General features: G+C 38.4%; 1 protein-coding gene across 1 annotated transcript in view; it reads right to left on the minus strand.

Moving 5' to 3' along the window:
- Window positions 1-351: 351 nt before the first annotated feature.
- NUP133 (nucleoporin 133) overlaps window positions 352-18,271 on the minus strand; it is a 61,206-nt gene continuing 43,286 nt past the window's right edge. Inside the window, exons 19-26 of the mRNA XM_019527365.1 lie at window positions 17,861-17,994; window positions 14,127-14,285; window positions 12,561-12,696; window positions 11,072-11,190; window positions 9,493-9,573; window positions 3,216-3,280; window positions 1,702-1,790; window positions 352-606 (exon numbers count right to left, since the gene is read on the minus strand). Coding sequence (XP_019382910.1) covers window positions 470-606; window positions 1,702-1,790; window positions 3,216-3,280; window positions 9,493-9,573; window positions 11,072-11,190; window positions 12,561-12,696; window positions 14,127-14,285; window positions 17,861-17,994 — 920 coding nt within the window. The 3' untranslated portion in view covers window positions 352-469. The remainder of the gene's footprint in view (window positions 607-1,701; window positions 1,791-3,215; window positions 3,281-9,492; window positions 9,574-11,071; window positions 11,191-12,560; window positions 12,697-14,126; window positions 14,286-17,860; window positions 17,995-18,271) is intronic.

Genomic DNA, 18,271 nt, shown 5'->3' on the forward strand with positions numbered 1-18,271 from the left:
TATTTATTTTTAGTGTCATTTTATAGAGACTTGGACTTTCGTTTCTTGTAAAAAGCTACACAGCCATCATCTAATATTCGTTCCATTTTTCACAGCACATACCTGTGGGCTGAAATCCTGGCCCCAATGAAGTTAAAGGCAAAACCATTGCCTTCATCAGGGCTGAGATTTCACCCATGATGTTGGTACATCTTTAGAATTGAGTCATTCTATAAGCTGGACAAAAATGCACAACCCTGATACTGAAAGGTTCAGAAAAGAGAAACCAATGGGGAGAGAGAGTGCATTCCAATAGTAGAGGCAAATACTTATTAGTAGCTTAATAATTATGAGTTTCCAAGACCAAACACATGACTTACTGTATACATTTTATTATAAAGATTTAGCAAAGTAAGAACAGCATGTAAAAAATTATACATTGTTTTAATAGTTCTTTAGAAAAATGTACTTTCAAAAATGTTAAAAAAAATCATGCTTGTCCCTGAACATACAGTTCATAGTTTGCCTTCAGCACAAATTCAAAGTAAGGATTGGATTTCAAGTTGCCAAGTTCATCTGCCTGTAGCAAGTCCTTCACCTCTGGTAAATATTCACTGAGCTGAACTCCTACAACACAAAACCTTGTTATATAAATTGTAAAATATTTAGAAAGAATGCTCAGTGTCATGATGCATTACTATTTTGAAGCGAGGAAACCTATCCTGATTCTACTGCACTAGCATCATGAATTTCAAAAAACCCTGAAGTGTTCTGTAATACTGTGACTCTAAGATAAAGATTAAGACATGTCCTCCCCTAACTTGGCCTTTTTCCATTTTTTTCTTCTAATACCCACCACCCTGCCCTCTATAACCAATCTAGCCTCTTATAAATTTGAATGTCATATCAATAAAGAAATTATTCTGAAATTGTAAAGCCCCACAAAGTGCCTCTATCAAATCTAAATCTCTTGCTTAAATCAGTTATTTGGGCCAACTTTAATTTAGCTGGATAATTCAGTCAGTTGCAATATATTTTTGCTTGACGTATGTCAAGAAAACCAATGTTTCAGCCTGGGTTGCAGGACACACTCAAAGCTTAGAAATGGAAAGGCATGAAAACACAAGATACAAATGTTCTGAAGAGCTCGCATATTATGCAAGCTTCTCATATTCACCAATAGTTTTTTCAAATTGTTATTATTTTTTTAACACTGAGTTTCCATTCTAACCCTTTCAGTTGTCTATATTTTTTTCCTCAGAAAATTCCTTCTGAGCTGTAACTTTATTTAGCAGGTGTCAACTCAAAGTATTAGTTTTCAAAGTGAAAAAGTTTAAGCTATGCCACTTAAACCAGTTACAGTCCTGGAGTCCTAATTCCTCCCATCTCTGAATTGATTTTTTGCCTGAGGAGGAGGTAATCACCTATTGAAATGACCCTCCCCACCACAAAACTGAAGCGTCTTCTTGTTGAAGATTGTTTAGAAGTACAAAAATTACAAACCAGAAGGAACTTGTATATTCTTTGCCCTCTCACCCTCAATATGGAGATTTTGAATAGTGATTTAGGATATACATTCAATCAAGAAGTTTATTGATGCTATTTTCTTTTTTTTAAAACTTGGTTGTGTTATTTTTGTTCCTAGATAGGTGTTTAATTTTAAGTAAATTTAAAAATAAGACTGGCAACTTCAAGAAATGTACAACAGATGACAAAAGTTACCTTCTTTTAATAATTTCTGTAATATTTTCACAAATATACTGTCTTTGGATGCTTCAATTGGATCATCTTTACCTTCTGAACTGGACCAACTACAAGTCACAAAGAAAAAAAATGGCATTTTGAAGAGTGAATTCAACATGAGAATGTCAGTATCCTGAAAAATGTTACCATGTAAGAGACCATATTAAGTGTTAAAACTGTTTAATAAATTTTCCTAGAGTAAATCTGTGTTGTGTGAATTTCTACAGCTGAAAGCAAGTGCTACTATTTTTCTACATTTCAAGAATAAGATCTTAGTAACATTTTCAGAATATTTTAGGATAATACAGTAAAGAAGATAACAGAAATGCCTCCTCAATTACTGAAGTATCCGAGCAGAAAACTGCCTGATTTCATTAGAAAACTCAAAACCGACTAATTACAGCTATTATTTCAGTTATCACCCTACAATAACCATTCTAGTAAGCATTCTGTGTAAAAAAGGCATATTCTTTAATAGAACAAAGCAGCAAACAAAATTTATTAAATATTCTTTTAGAAAATAAGTAGCAAACAATGATTGAGTGAAAAGTTTAAAAGTACAAGCCAACACGTCAGCACACAACCAGTCATCTGAGCTGTGCAGGTCCCAGAATGTAGTTGAAGAATGCTGAATTATCCCCATGCAAAGGTCAGGTTCTTGCTGAAGCCCCTTTAAGAATTATTTTAACAAGTGCTCCAGAAAAGAAAAATTCTGATTTAAAATAACCTCCCTACTGGATATTTCAATTATTGCTACGTCCTGGTGCTTATGTCAAGTATCAGCAGTTTCATTAAAAAAACCCTGGAGTTGTCAAAGATTGGGTTAAAGTATTCATCAAGCCAATGGAAAGTGTGCTTTTGGGCCAGTTTGAGGCTGGCCTTCAATCACCTACATTAAACCAAAAAAAAAAATCTCATCACAGCCACAGTGAAATCTTGGCTTCAGTTACGTCAACAGCAAAGTCTGTGTGGCTTCAATAGCATCCAGATTTCATTCCTAGTTTTACTGTGGAAAAGGGAGGTGGGGGGTGAGTCTTATTCCCTCCTTAGCCTGGGGATAGAGTGGTAATAAGAAGAAGAAAAAAAACTGGCACCATGTTAGGATGTTGCTAAGCATGCTCAGTGAATCTCAAATGTTGTACCAAAGAAACCAATAGCCATATATAGTTATCAAGCTGGGGAGTTTAACAAGATCACTGGCCATTAAAGGGCAGAAATAAATAATAGCTACATGATTTAGTTTCTTTTGCTTGCTCAAAATACCTGTATTATTGCTGTAGGAATAAGTGGATGAACTGTTACGGAAGTATCTTTGGAAGGTGATATGCAGACCACTTTACCCTAAGCAAACTTTTCGTGATTTACTGATCATATGTTTAGACCACTCAACCTGATATTAGTTATAAAGACTTTACAATTCTGGGGGGAAAAAACAAGTCAATGTAATGAATAGAAAGCATTTTACACTAAATTTATGTATAATTTTTACGTACCCATCTCTTCGAAGAGCCTTGCACAGAATTTTAAGTTTAAGATCATTTACATCCACTTCCTCCTCCTTTAATTAAACATGGAAAAAAAAATGGAAATTACATTTTTCAGAAAGGAAGCAAGTTCTAATCAAATTTAGATCTGGGATGAATTCTTTAGTTACTGGACACACCTGTTAGCAAAAGAATGACTGATGCCAGTAACAACCTCCTGTTTGCCCACTTGGGTGGCAGAAAGGAATGAAGAATCACCAGTTCAAGTAAGAAAACAGGTTGTAACACCTAATCTAACAAAAGCCTAAGCCAGACAAAACTGCTTACCTTTGTTATGAAGTCAAAAAACTTGGGCAAGTTTGTGGAACAACAAGTTACTGCCAGAGGGAAACGAACAACAGAGATTTCACAGGGCTGTAACAGACCAAAAACTCACTTTTTGCCTAAATTTTGTCTTCATCATATAGATTCATTTGCACAAGGAATGCAGGGGTAGCAGATTTCACAAAGGCCTTGGATTCTGTTCCTGGCTCTACATTTAGCTTTGCTGACATTAGGAGAACAATAACCACTCCATGCCTCAATCTATTTCATGGGAGTTTGGGGATTTGCTTTAAAGAGTTGTAATGCGCGCATTCTTACCAAAAAAAATGAGAGAGGGCAAAGCATTACAAACTCAGTAAAATGCACTCACCCCTGCCTACACATACATCATGGCACTACAGATGTAATGAAAATTTAGGACAGAAATCCTGCTTCTTTTACTGTGTTTTTCCCCTAGACTCGTCATCCATTACAATGAACAAAAATTATTGCAAAGTTGGCAAAAATGATGCAAAAAATTAAACTAAAACCAAATGGGTTCCCTAGTCCTTTAACAGTAAAAGAATCTGACACGAACAGAAATAGGACCCAAAAGTTCAGTAAGGGTGCTGACAGACGTGAAAAAAAGAAAACAAACAGTGCTTTACCAGAAGAGGAAGTGCATTAGTTTGACCTGGCTCCTCAGAGTCTGTACAGATAACTGCTGAAGCGTGCTTTTATCTAATAACTGATTCAAGCAGCTATTTATTAGATAAAAGTGCTAGAAAGGCCTGCTGAAGCACGTGATCTATACAGATGCTGGGTGAGCCAGGTCAAACTAATGCAATGCCTCTTTTGGGCATGCACTGTGCTTCATGTGGGGGCACGCCAAGCTTCAAGTGCTATTTTGTTTTTTTCTCCACATTTGTAAGTAGCCTAAACAACTAGCAGAGGTAGGACTTAAACGTGTGCACGTGTGGGAGAGGGGGGATCAAAAAGTGAAGTTAGCAGAACTTATACTATCCAGTTTAAACAACAAGGGCACATCCTGAATAAGCAGCTCTTGGTGTTTTTCATAATAGCAGTTAAGACTGGCAACTGGCTAAGGGATTTAAAGTAAGGCAAGAATTTACAGCAACATATCAAACTGGACAGATGAAGCCCAGAGTTGTGGTACAGCAATCAGCTTTAGGTACCATCTTATTTAAATCTTCATTAATGACTTAGAAGCAACTGTAAATATATGCAGTGGAAGAAGCTGGGAGAATAAATGTAGGCACTGTCTTTTTGATCTCAGTGACGACTGTCTATTATTCTAAACCTGCCAGTATAGCCCTCAGTACACCTCTGAAATAAAGTCTTGCTAGGCTGGGCTGGTCTACACACAAGTGTGAAAATTTTGGTGCAACTCAGAGCAATACTGATACTCAGAGCAATTAAACCTAGCTTATATTGATAAGTCTCAATGTTGGTGCTAGACTAGTTCTGAACTGATAAAAGCATGCCCACAAAGCATTTATATTGGTTTAACCAAGATGGTTTATTTAAACTGATGAATGTTTGAGTAGAGACAAGACTTCTTAAACTTCTCGTGCCATCAAGAGCTGGGTTGTCAAGTTTTGCTTACCTGTTTAAAGAGCTGATTAACATAGCCATGTGATGACTAGAGAAAGCAAATTATTATTGGCCTTAATTAACACTCCAACAGGCTGTAGCATTATTTCTCAATCACAAAGCAACTCTGAAGTGATAAATTCTTTCCCATCTTAGAAAACAGCAAATAATTTACTTCTAATCTGATCCTTCGTCCAGAACACTGACTGAGCAAGACAGTGTGGTCGATTTACGGGGCACCTTCCAATAATTCAATTCCATACATGGAAAAGGTATACATTTGTAATCATTCTTCATGTATAGAATCTAAGTATTGGAGGATCATCTTAAATTCATCCCCTCCACACCACTGCAGAGGGGAAAGAGTAGCAGGGGCAGGCGGTAGGGGGGATACCATGTGGTAGGGGTGAAAGTAAGGGGACAGGCAGTGGAAGGAGCAGTAGAAGCCAGGCAGCTTGTTTCCACCTCCACTGCCTCACCCCCTGCCATCCCCTCCTCCTACCCCCCATTTTTCTGCTACTACGGGGCCAGGCTGGAGCAGGAAGAGAGCCTTCTGGCTCTCGAAAAAACCTTGTCTTGGAATCAAGCCAATGAGCAAAGAGATTAGTAACTGTGTATGCTATCCTAGGACAGGAAAGAAAGGAATGGAAGGTTTAACCAATTAGACTGGAGAGTAAAATTCTGAAAAAAATCACCCAAGAAAGATTTTCAAAATCTGCTTAGGTACTTTGTATCCTTTGGGATTCAAAGTTCCTAAATAAAATGTGTAAGTCCTATTTTTAGTTAAAACTTTTTAAAAGTTTGGATTTTTCTTGGTAGAAGCAAATATATGCACCTGGAGAAACACTGCAAAACAAGCATTAAACAGGTGAAATAAAAACCAACATGAAGTTTCTTCTTGGAGCAAGTTCTCAGAGTTGGACTCTAAGGGTGCGCGAAGTGGGCCCTATTCGATTCAGCTTTGGATTTGGCCCGAATCAGGGACAGTGATTCAATTAGTTGATTTGGGTCACTGTTCCCAATTCAATTCATCCGAATCCACAGCTGAAGATTTGATGCTGATTTGGAGAATCAGAGATTCGGACACAGACAAGACTTTAAAAGTTTTTTCTACATACCTTGAGGTAGCAGTTGCGGCTTCTGATTGCTGTGATGCTACAGCAAATGGAGTGTCCCACAGGAGTGCAGAGGGGCCCTCCACGTGCTCGGAGGTGAACCCAGAAGTGGAACGGAAGACACTTCCAGGTATGCCAGGGACTGCACTGGGGGGCCCCCCATTCCCCCTCAGCAGTCACCAAGCCGGGTGGTTTGAGGGGGGCTCCCAGCATGCTTCCCAGCAGACCTGGAAGTGGACTGGAAGTGCTTCTGGTCCACTTCCGGGTCTGCTGCCAAGCATGCTGGGGAGCCCCCCTGCGCTTCTGTGGGATGCTCCATGCGTCCCAGCACTGCAGCATTCACAAGCCGCCTGCTACCTAGAGGCAAGTAGAAAAAACATTTAAAGCTGTCTCCATGTCCAAATCCCAAATCTTTCCAAATCTCTCTGAATTGATTTGAAGGGTTCCAATTTGATTTGGAGAGATTAAAGGGTCCTTTGACTTGATTCAGATTCAGAGATTTGGCCACTGAATTGGGCTGAATCTCCTCCAAACTGAATCAGCGACCGAAGCTTTGCATAGCCCTACTGGACTCCATTAAATCTAAACATACATCACAGAAAAGAGGATGGGAGAGAGTGCAGAAAATAGTTTAAAAAGAATTCAACCTCTAAAGCAATGGTTCCCAACCTCAGGTCACAACCCAAATGAGGGTCACAGGGGCAATGCTGGCGGTGCTGCACACAAATGATGAACCGCGCCATGTGCCAGGAGCTCCCCCGCTGCTGCACTCTGCTCCCAGCAGTGGGTTGCAGCAAAAAAAGGTTGGGAACCCCTGCTCTATAGTATTGCTTTGGCATAATGCCTTTTGATGTTTAAACATATCTGACAAGACAGGAAATGAACAGCAATTTTAGTTTTCACTTGCTCAGCCAATAAGTTTAAGAAAACAGCTCTCCTAGATTTGGCAAGGGGAGAGTAGCAGTTACCTACTAACAGAGAAGAGTAAATCTATGAGGAGCACTGATGGGGAAGTGGGGGAGGGAAATTATTTATCTGAGTGCAATCCCTATTTTAAGGGAACATCCTGATGTGGCTCAGGCTCTTCAAACACCAGAAGCTGTTTTTCTCCATCTTCAGCCAAAGCCCAGCTTTTCTGGAGCCCATGCACGATAAATAGAGCCCTACCCATGTTAAGCTAAAGATGTCTATTTTAAAACTTGCTGCCCAACATGGATTTTAAAGCTTATTGTACCTACAACAATTGTATTTTTAATGCATTACCTGGTTAATGCAAACTCTACATTCCATTCTAGGTATGACATGTTTTATTACCATGTGTTACGATACAGTCCATCTACACAAGGGTTTTAATGTGTTTGCTGACATGCATTTAAAATATGTATTTATCTTAGCATGGACAGCCCTTTAAATGCAGACAAGGTCTAAGGGGTTTGGCATGAAGCCTCCCTCAGCCCCATCAGTTTTGTTGTCACTACAAGGGACATGTGTTTTCCTCTCAGACTTCTTGAGCTTCACAGCTACTTTAAATACCTTTCTAAAGAAAAATGGTAAAATCCAAGACGGGGAATTCTGGAAGCAAGGGTGCGAGCCAAGGCTTTTTGCTGCCTACCTTTTGCCGAAGTGGAGCAAGGAAAGCTGAGAAGAACATTGGATATCCATGCCTATTCTGTAATTCCAGTGGCCACCTATGCTTGTTCAAGGGTGATGCATATGTAACCCCAGGCTGGGCTGACCTTGATCGCTCAGAAATTTTAGTCTAACTCATGCCCTTCAAGACATGGTGTATATAGGGGCAATGCATAGGGGGTGCATGCGGGTGCACATACAACCCCCGAGCGTGGCAGTGCACCCCCTACAAAAAGGTACTGCTGACACCGGTGTCGGCAGGCAGTCTGTGACCACCGCTGGCCACTGCCGATGCTGCCAGCGGCACCTGCAGGTGGTTGCTGACCCCTGGTCAGCACTTGCCATCCCCTCCCACCGCCAACAGCATCGGCCCCGTCTGTGGGAGCTCTGTGCTTACCACTACCACCAGCGCAGCCTTGCCCCCCCAGCTGCTGGTGGCATGCATCGTTCACGGGTGTATATTCTTACTCAGACCTAAGCCTCTAAAAGTCAGTTACAGCAAGGGACAGCAAGATGTGAAACAAGGAACAGGAATAAATAAAACAGATGCAACTAATCCATATATTACACTTCTCACCCAAAACCATGGGTATTTACACTTCTCTACCATGTAAAAGTTAAAGTAGGGCATCTAGTAAAGAGCACTCATCCTTTCAAGCTAAAGAAAATATTCCGGGCCAAGCAATGTAACACACTGTCCAGCCTCCTGTCCTTTGGGCAGGAGGCTGGACTCGATAATCTTCCGAGGTCCCTTCCAGCCCTAACGTCTATGAAATCTATGAAACATTAACATGTTTCTCCTCCCTCATTACATATGGTAAGATCTAATATAAAGCATAAAACCAAACATTTTTCACATAGAAAGCACACACAAAGCACCATTTATAAGCAGATGCAAGTTTAGACTAGAAAGAGCAGGAAATATCAGAGATGATTCTCTCCATTCCAAGAAGCAATGGAATGCTTTCCAGCACTTTGACAGCAGCCTTTACAGGATAATTTTGAAATAACAATGTTTGAGATGGCACAGCTCTTGTTTCTAACTGAAGACAGCTGCTAATCCCAGTGATGCTCCCAGAGAGAGATCCTGTATCTTAATAGCCAATAAACAGGGAATTTAGAAGAATGTATAGAGAGAAATGGCGACCCCTCAAAGCTGCAAGTTAAAGACAGCAAACCGTGTGCTTATAACTATACCATGACAGATTTAAAACAAACTAATGTAAACCAAAAGGAATCAAATAATTTTGAGGTGATTTAGCAAGTTCCTTTAGGTCACCTTTTGGCAGGCAGATTGCTAGTAATGGAGCAGGGCAAGTGTTGTCCTCCTAAAACTGAATGCATCTCCATTTTTATTTGTTTGAAGAGTGACTATTGATGGTCAAGTTTCTCTGTACAAACAGATATGGTTTATCTAGTTAAAACTTTATGAGGACAAATGCCATTTTATACAGTCTAAATCACATTTGACCTTAAATCTCTGATGGGTGAAAAAAGTTACCCTCCATTAGTGTACTCCAAGGTCTAATATGTAATTCTTAAGTAACACTTACAGTAACACAACCCTGGCTCATACAAATTAAGAAAAACTTCTGATTTGAGAGCATCCAAATCCCTTTTCCTACCTCATCAATATATTCCAGCAGATCAAGTGCTTTCTTGAAGTCATACTCATTAGCCCTTCTGTTCTCATCACATATGTATAGCTAAAGTATGAAAGAATAAAGTACAGAATTATTTTTAGCTTGCAAACAGATGTAAATTGATATTGCGAACAACTCATCATGGGAAGTACCATACCACCCTGTATTTTCCACTTATGGTGACCTTTTCATTGAAATATGTCTCTATTCAACTGCAAGTATTTTTATAGTAAGACATATACTCCGAGGTTTAATACAGCATTCCACCTACATGACAACGGACTGTGGAAAGACTATTGAATGTAAGGCTGTGATAATATAGGTTTCAAATTTAAATACCATTTAAAGCTGTAACATTCCTAGCCTATTGTAACAAGAGTCCCACTCCACAAATAAGATAGGCTCTCACAATTATTTCAGTAATTAAACTTGCAGCAGCAATATATACATGAATACATTTTCATCTCTTGAAAACAGCTACGCTTGCTATCAAAATTCAAAAGTCAATCTTTTAAAGCGTTGAGTACATTTTTTGCCAACTTACATGAAAAAGGGTTTTACATGAAAAAGGTATTTTGATTTTAAACCCAAAAAGGGTTTAAAATCAAAATAAACATCATGTTGCTTTCAGTTCCCAAGTTTTACTTCCTGGTTGTAAACAGTGACAATGGACGTTGATCTGACAGTAGCTGGAATTTAAAGGAAAACCAGATGGCTGACAGTGTGCCAACAGTTCAGAAAGAGGTAAAGTGACGTTTCCTCCTCTCCCTCCCCCATAGCCTACTTGGCTCCTGCTTTTGTACAAGTTGAACACAGAGCAGTGAATCTCAGCACAGACACCAACAGGATCTTCTTTTCTCATGTCCTTGCTTGTGTATACCTTGTATTTTTTTCATGTCCTTGCTAAATAACTTCTAATACTGCCTGCTCAAATAACAGGATTGTGGGAAAAAACAGGCTGACAAGGCCAGGAGCTGGTAAGAGCAAGTGGTTGCAGCTATCACTTCAAGAAAGACATAAAGGACAAATGAAAAAACTTTAGCCCTAGCAGCAAACCCAGGGCTGGGATTTTCTATGGGTATCAAAGACCTTCTCTGGGCAGTCAATGCAGCTAGCAGCTCTCCTCCCCTTTTTTCCCCTTGTAGTGTTGTCTTACAGAAATTGACAATTTTGTATCACTTCTAGCCTTCAAGCTGGACTTCAATGAAGGAAAGAGAGGGTAAAGCTGTCACAACCAAAAGGTGCCCCAATGCAGCACATCAGTTCTTATACTAGTAAGATTTCATACAATCATAGCAATGCCCAAAATCATATGTTCAATTAGGAAGATAAACCAGAAACTGGAAACAATATGCTGAAGTTTTCATTTCAGTTATACACCACAGTGGAGACTTCAGTACAGACAAGCAATTTTTACTTAGAACTGGGGGGCAATTACCCTTTATGTGACAGAAAGGCAGGTCAGTTTTCACCTTCTCACCTACTTTTCAACCTGAAGCCAGGACACATTAGCAGATTAGCCCATAGGTAAAGTTAAGCAGAGAAAATATGAGATACCTACATCAATGAGCTGGGGTGCAGTCAATACAGGCATGTCATTGAGGTTCAACTGCCTCTCAGCAAGTAGCTGTTCCGGCAAGGTCTCCTGATGCAATAGGAAACGCTCCTGTTCAGATATTTCTTGTGTTCAGATAAGGAAAAGAAGGTTGCATATGATTTATTCTATATTAAATATGGAATAAAAATTCTGACAAGCACAAAATTATTCTGGTTATAAAATACCCTCTAAGATAGCTTTAAGTAGGGGCTTTCAGTTACAGATGAACACAGAAGCTCTGAGATTGCAGCCCCAAAATGCTAGACAATGTACACACACACAGTTCTGAAGAACCTGCAGTCTAAAGAAAGGCAAGACAAAGTGGGAGAAGGAAGTATTATTTCCATTTTACAAATGGAGAATTGATGCAGGAGGAGGTTATGCCCATTATCAGTCAAGAAGCATGTGGCAAAGACAGGTACCGCCACCAAGATATCCCGAGTCCCTGATTCTTCACCACAAGGTCACTCTCTCCCTCTACGGCTCATTTAAGTACGTTTAAAAAGGTATTTCATCACATGAACATGGCTATTCTTTGGTCTAGTTGTTCATTTACCAATGTATGAATTTAAATCTTTTGCTTCAAATTTTACCCCCCCTTTTGATTTAAAACAGTAAAGTGGCAGCCATTAAAGATTATTAAAAACTAAAACTCATAGCTTTGAAGTTTGCTTAGTTGTCATTTACAGCCTATGTTATTTTTTGTTTGGGGTTGCAGAAGGGACTCTTCACTTTCCTATATAAATTAAGAAGTATTAAATGCTTCCAGACTGAGCATTTTATTTAATGTGAAGTTAAAATGACAACAGTACCAATATACAGTGAACTACTATTCAAATATTAACAGATAATTACTAACAAGAAATGCATGGCTCTTCTTGAATTAAGGATTAGGTGAATTCAGGGATGATAAAGTTCCCCCTACTGGTTAGTGATTCAGAAATTACTCATGCAAAGGGTATTTTCTTTGCCTTGACATAACCTAGCAGCAACCCCTACAGCTTTAAAAATTGGGGTATGATTATAGGATACAAGTAGTACTTGGTAATGAGTCATGGAAGTTATTCTCTTTCATCCTTAAAGTATTAAACAGCGAATCAGACTGTTCTAAAACCCCAATGTTAAAAAATAGAGTAAAATAATATAAATGGAATAATTAAGATCCCAAATTTACATTACAAACAGCAACACATATACAATTTTAACTGAGGAAGAAAACGGCTTTAGCTTCCAAAACTTGAGTACAAGACTTTTTTTGTTCCTTCTGCAGCTATATAATGTAGTTTGCTACGTAAAGTCTTTAACTAATGCCTTCAGTCCAATGCACTATGACCACTTTTATAGTTACTTCCAAGCCCTCACCATTACAGAATTTGCTATCATGTGTAACACTAACGGGATTCAAATTAAAGAAATTAATGAGCTTTTTTTCCCCCCACTTTGCTCTTATTACCTTCTATTTTTTCTTGCAGTACATCTTCTGAAAAGTCAGATGCCAATGCAGCTAGTTTACTCAAGCCAAGAAGTGTTTTCTTCTTTGCAAAATACCGGGTCTCCATATTTGCCAAAGTCTGTAGGGTTCTGTGAGCCTGAAGTGAAGACGACACAGAAAACATTAAAATAAACTAAATCCTCATGGGTATTTATTTTTAATTATATTTCATAGGTTATAATACTCCTATTGTAAGGCTTGGAATTAGTTTTGCTTTGGATTGCTTAGGAAGAAAAATCACATGTCTATTCCTACACCAGGATATGTGATACCTAGCAATTTAATGTGTGCTGGTCAAAAAAGAGCATCTCATGAGCACTGATGAACCACTACTGTATCCAATAAGTTTTCTGGACTTGTTGTTTTTCTAAAGCTTCATTAATCAACACGTACCAATGGAAGAAGAACGATTTTAAGGAAGAGTTTGATCCCAGAGCCTGATGAAGGGACCTGGATCCTGAAAGCTTGCAGAAAAGGACAATTTTCTTGTGATTTTCCAGTTGGTCTGATAAAAGGTATCATTTTGGAACCAAGAGTTCTAGTTTTTTTATATGTAGAATGAGGCACTTATTACCTACAGAATGCATACTTTGTAAGGAACTGAACTATATGTACAATCCTGAGCTAATGAGTGAAATGCCTATTTATCTGGAATGCCAGATATGGCAAACAGCTAAATTAATTTTTGTAATTAATATATATTCTCAAGAGATTCACTTCTACTCTGAGTTCCCAGTTCTTTTCATCATACTTTGAAAAACAAAGCCCCAGTTTCTGTGAAGAGAGGATCACTTGAGAAAACAAGAGTGGCTGAAATTTAAACTACTACCAACCTTTACCAACTGGATACATCTTGTATGCAAGTAGACAAGATTTTCAAGTTATTCAATTTGTATGGTCACTGAAATAACATATCCTACCAAACAGGCTTCTTGTTATTTCATATGTATGCATCTGAACTGAAATTAATAGTTTTTAATAGCTGGGAAATCACTAACACCATAGGGAATTCTTCTCAGACACTAGATGGAGGGAAGTAGGTCTATGAAATCCAAGAGAAGAGGCAGATAAAAACAAGAACAGTAGAAGCAGGGGGAGGGTAATTAGGCACCCACTATGGCGACAAGGGAAAAATTTCAGAGATCCCAAGAGATATCAAATGATTTATAACGGATCCCAATTTCAACACCTATATACATATTGCTTGTACTCACGTTTAAAAGATAACTTGAAAATGATTTCAAAACTGGACCAGCTATTTGCTTTTTGTAATGTACAAAAAATGGTGAGGTTTCCTTGGTTTTTTATTGAAGGACTTGAGAAAAATCAGAGATGCTTACTGTAAACTCCTATCTTAACTTACACGGTGAATTTAATTAAAGGTTTCTTGATCCAAAATATCGATCAATGATGATAAAGAGCCATGACTGGTATTTTTTACCCTTGTGCATGTGTATACAAGAAAACAGTCAAACTAAAAGTTTCCTAACAAATATAATCAGTTCATTTTGTACTAGGAAATCCTACCTTTTCCAAATCCTGGCTATTTATTTCATGTAACCAGCTAAGATGTTCATGAGCTTGCAAAAAACTGGCCAGTTGTCCATGCTGAGCAACAGGCTGAGATAACAGCTTTCCTCGCTTTCCTTTTTCTAAGTACCACCGGAACAGGAAGTCTGAAAAATTCTGAAGATGACAGAGGTATGAGCACTTTAAAACTGTTGTCAGTTTTCAACCATCCTGTTTTGTTTCAAGGAGAAATGATGTAGGATTCAAAATGGACTAGAACACAAAATACCTGCTTAAAAAAACCAAAAGAAATCAAGTATTAAGATATTGATGAAAAAGCTGCTGTTCTGATAAAAATACATACAAGAGGACGTAAACTCTTCTCTTTATATTTTAAGCTATAAAACTTACTCATCATCATTTTTGCTTCAAGGGGAACACACTCAGCATAAAAACTTACTTGCTTTAACAGTTACACCTTTTGATTCTTTTAAAAGTAACATATTCATTATACAAAAAAGCATCTACATTTTTATGGGCAACTAAAATAAATGCATTCATTTACCAGACCTGACTTATTCTAATAGACTTAGTAATACCCACCAATACACAAAGGACTAAACAAAGGACAGTAGCACAGGGATGGGTGGTCATCTGCAGCACAGGTGCCATGAATGGCACAGGCAGCCTCTATGTGGCACGTGACAGATGAAGGAGGGGAAAGGCAGCACAGCAGGAGACAGAGCAGGAAGCAGAAGGCAAAGCAGCAAGTCAGGCAGGGTGCACAAAAAGGAATAAAAAAAGAAAAGCAACAGAGCAGGCAGGCAGCACAGAAGAGCAGCAGACTGAGCAGGGGAAGGGGATTAGACAGGCCCTGATCATTTTGATTGCCCTACTCTGTACCTTTTCTAAATTTTACTACACCCTTTTTAAGACGCAGGGACCAGAACTGCATACGGTATTCAAGATGCAGTTGCACCATGGATTTATATAATGGCATGATGATGTTTTCCGTTTTGTTCTCAATTCCATTCTTAACAGTGCCCAACATTTTATTGGCTCTTTTGGTCACTGCTGCACACTGAGTTGGCATTCTTAAGGAACTAGCTACAATGACTCCAACGTCTCTTTTCTGAGTTAACAGCTAGTTTAGAACCCAGCTTCATGTATGTACATTGTAGCTGGCTAAAGCATACCTTTAAGAATGGCACTGAGTTGTAATGTAAAGGTATCAGAAAATGGAAAAACCACATCCCATGGTAAATTTCAGCAGTTAATCAACCTCACTATTAAAAATGTGCACCCATTTGTCTGGCTTTAGCTTCTAAGCACTGATTCTTACACCTTTGTTAAATTAAGCAATCCTTTTGCTGGCGAGTCCCAAGGCCCCCAAACTGTTTAGTGTTGAGTGTATCACCATTTCCTCCTCCAGACAGACTCATCCCAGAAGCAGCCCAACCTGAAATCAATGATATGAAGTACTGTCTCTAGTAAGCAAGCTGAGATGTACATGCCAGTGATGACACTAGTTAATGACCCCAGGTAAGAACAATGGCTACAGGTCAGGACTCAGGGCTTCCCTACTCCATTGGCTAAGACAGTGTTCTCTGAGAAATGGGTAAGAACATAAGTTTAAATATGAATGGTATAAAACTGCAAACAAATGCATGCGTCAGACTCTGGAACTTACCTCAACTATGAGGACAGATTATGGAGGCCCCAAGACCTTGCCACCCAGTAGTCAGTATATCTGTGCATTCTCTACTGTACATAGCTGCTATTAGTAATTTTGTCTGATCACTATCCCAATAAACAAGTGCATAGTTTGGACGAGCCGGCTTTGGCTTGTCTTGTACTTCCTCCAAAAAAAATAAAACCCTCGAAAGCGTAATGTTTTTGTCAACAATATTTTCTCTCTATGAATCAAATTATTTCCAGTTTAATCAAGCCAGCCCCTCATCTTCTTTGTGATGAGTTAAACATTCAGTTCTTTAAGTTACTCGCTGACAGGCATTTTTCTCTATTGCTCACATTTTTGTGGTTTTCCTGAACCTTCTAGTTTTTCCAACAGCTTTTTTTAAAATGCTGTTACCAGAACTGGACATGGTCTGCCTATATTGGTCTGACCAAACCTACCTTTCTGTAACATGCCATATAAATCTACTGAACTATAAGCTTACTTAGCAAATATTTTTGAAGACAGAAGTGAATTCTTTGCTTTTTTCAATGATGGGGGGGGGGGGAAAATCTCATTTTAGTGTTACTTTGTGTTTGATTAAGTAACACTGAGCTACTGTAACATTCTTTAAGTCAATAATAATTTGCCTGACCTGCATTTCTGCTAAAATGCTTCTTTAGAAGTGAACTGCAAGACATTTATTTCACTTTTATGTTCAAATCTGATTGACTTCCATGTTAACCATGGGCTTTCCAGTTGTGATCATCGAGAATCAACAGCTCAAGAAGAGAAAATTTTCTAAACTTAACCTATTTAATAAAATCCTGTTGTATTAAGCTGGTAAGCGGCATGAAAATATTTAATCAATAACTGCAAAGCAGCATTAGACATCCTTCATTGCTCAGGGAGAAAACTAGTATTACGTACAACTTCAGGTCTCAATCTTACTCTCTTAACCTTGTTCTCTTTGGTATGTCAGGATCCAGAATCTGCTGAGCATGGAAGAGGGTAAGGGACAGAAGGATTGGAGCAACGTATATTAATTATCTAATGCTGAATTCAAGTACAAGGGTAGCCCCGCCTGTTTTAGGACTTCAGAATCAGTCACTAACTGCTGGAAGCATGACAACTGTAACAAGAGCCTAAAGGTAAAAAAAAGGAGTAAAATGGTGTGCATTTGGAACTATGGCAAAGATCTAAAGAATGACCACCTTGTCTTAACAAATCTCCCATGCAACTGTGTAGTGTTAAACTTGGCTCCAAATTATAAGCATCTCCCTCTTGCACGAAGCACCTGCTGGTATGCATAAGCATGCTCCATGGGCAGTGAAAACAGAATATTTAGTTTGGAGGCTTGCCACAAGGGTCTAGCTTTTGACCCTCCATTAAGAATTAATATCATGTACAGTCACTGACCAGAAAATAGAAGATTATGTATTCAAAAACTTGATTTAATGGTGAAATCTTAACTCAAATTGTGTATGTTACTAGGTTTTACTACACTTTGAACAGTCACCTAACTCACTACAATTAAAAGGATTCTAGGCTAAAGCATGTTTCCCTTTGTAATATAAAACCAGATTAAAGAATCACTTTTCTACCAGGCATTAAATAAAATTCCTGAAGACAGAAGGCTTTAGAAGCAACTTGCTTCATTCATGCAACAGTTAGAAAAGATGAGAATTCAATGTGCATTATGCTATACAGGTGTGTCAAACATTTATAGTCTTTTGGAAGTGCTCAGAAGAAAGAAAATAAGACACATAAGAACACAACAGCTGCAGGTAGTAACTCATAGGGAATTGTAGTGATCAGTTAAAACTGTTCATATCCTGGAAACCAAAAGGAAACTGAACAGAGATACTGCTTAGTAAAATAAGTTAAACCACATTTTAATATAAGTGTTTCTGGTCTTCTAGATATACTTAAACACTGTATTCCTGGAATACAGAAGAGAGGACAAAACAATCTAAGATATCTATGCCTATTAACTGGATCCTGAAAAACAACCTCCATGTTTTACTGGCAATATTTTTAATGCAACTTAATATACAACTGTCCAAATAAACTTTACCTGATCAGCAAACTGGGTCATATAACGTTGTAGTCTGGCTTGGTTATCAGTCTGCTCACACATTTGTACCAAGATATCAAAGTCACAGTATTTCTCTGCTAAAGCAGCTGCCAACTGGTACTGTCCCAGGGAAACTAGGGAACATAGGCAAGAAATAAGTTAAAATCAAACATGTTTATTTTTTTTCCCTGCAAAAGGATGAGTAATGGCATAGATCATAAAATTCACAGGCTATTCAAATCTCAAAAAACAAAAATCACATTGGTATATAAAAGAGGCATCTGTATGCTTCCAAGCAATTGCTTATATAAATACAATACATCACATAATAAATTCACAAATGATTTCAAAGACAAAGTCATTCAGCTCCCTTTTAGAACAAGCGCACAATTCCTATTTGTGCCTTTTGGG

The sequence above is a fragment of the Gavialis gangeticus genome, unplaced genomic scaffold, assembly GCF_001723915.1.
Source record: "Gavialis gangeticus isolate Ggan-Ray unplaced genomic scaffold, GavGan_comp1, whole genome shotgun sequence".
Classification (NCBI taxonomy): domain Eukaryota; kingdom Metazoa; phylum Chordata; order Crocodylia; family Gavialidae; genus Gavialis; species Gavialis gangeticus.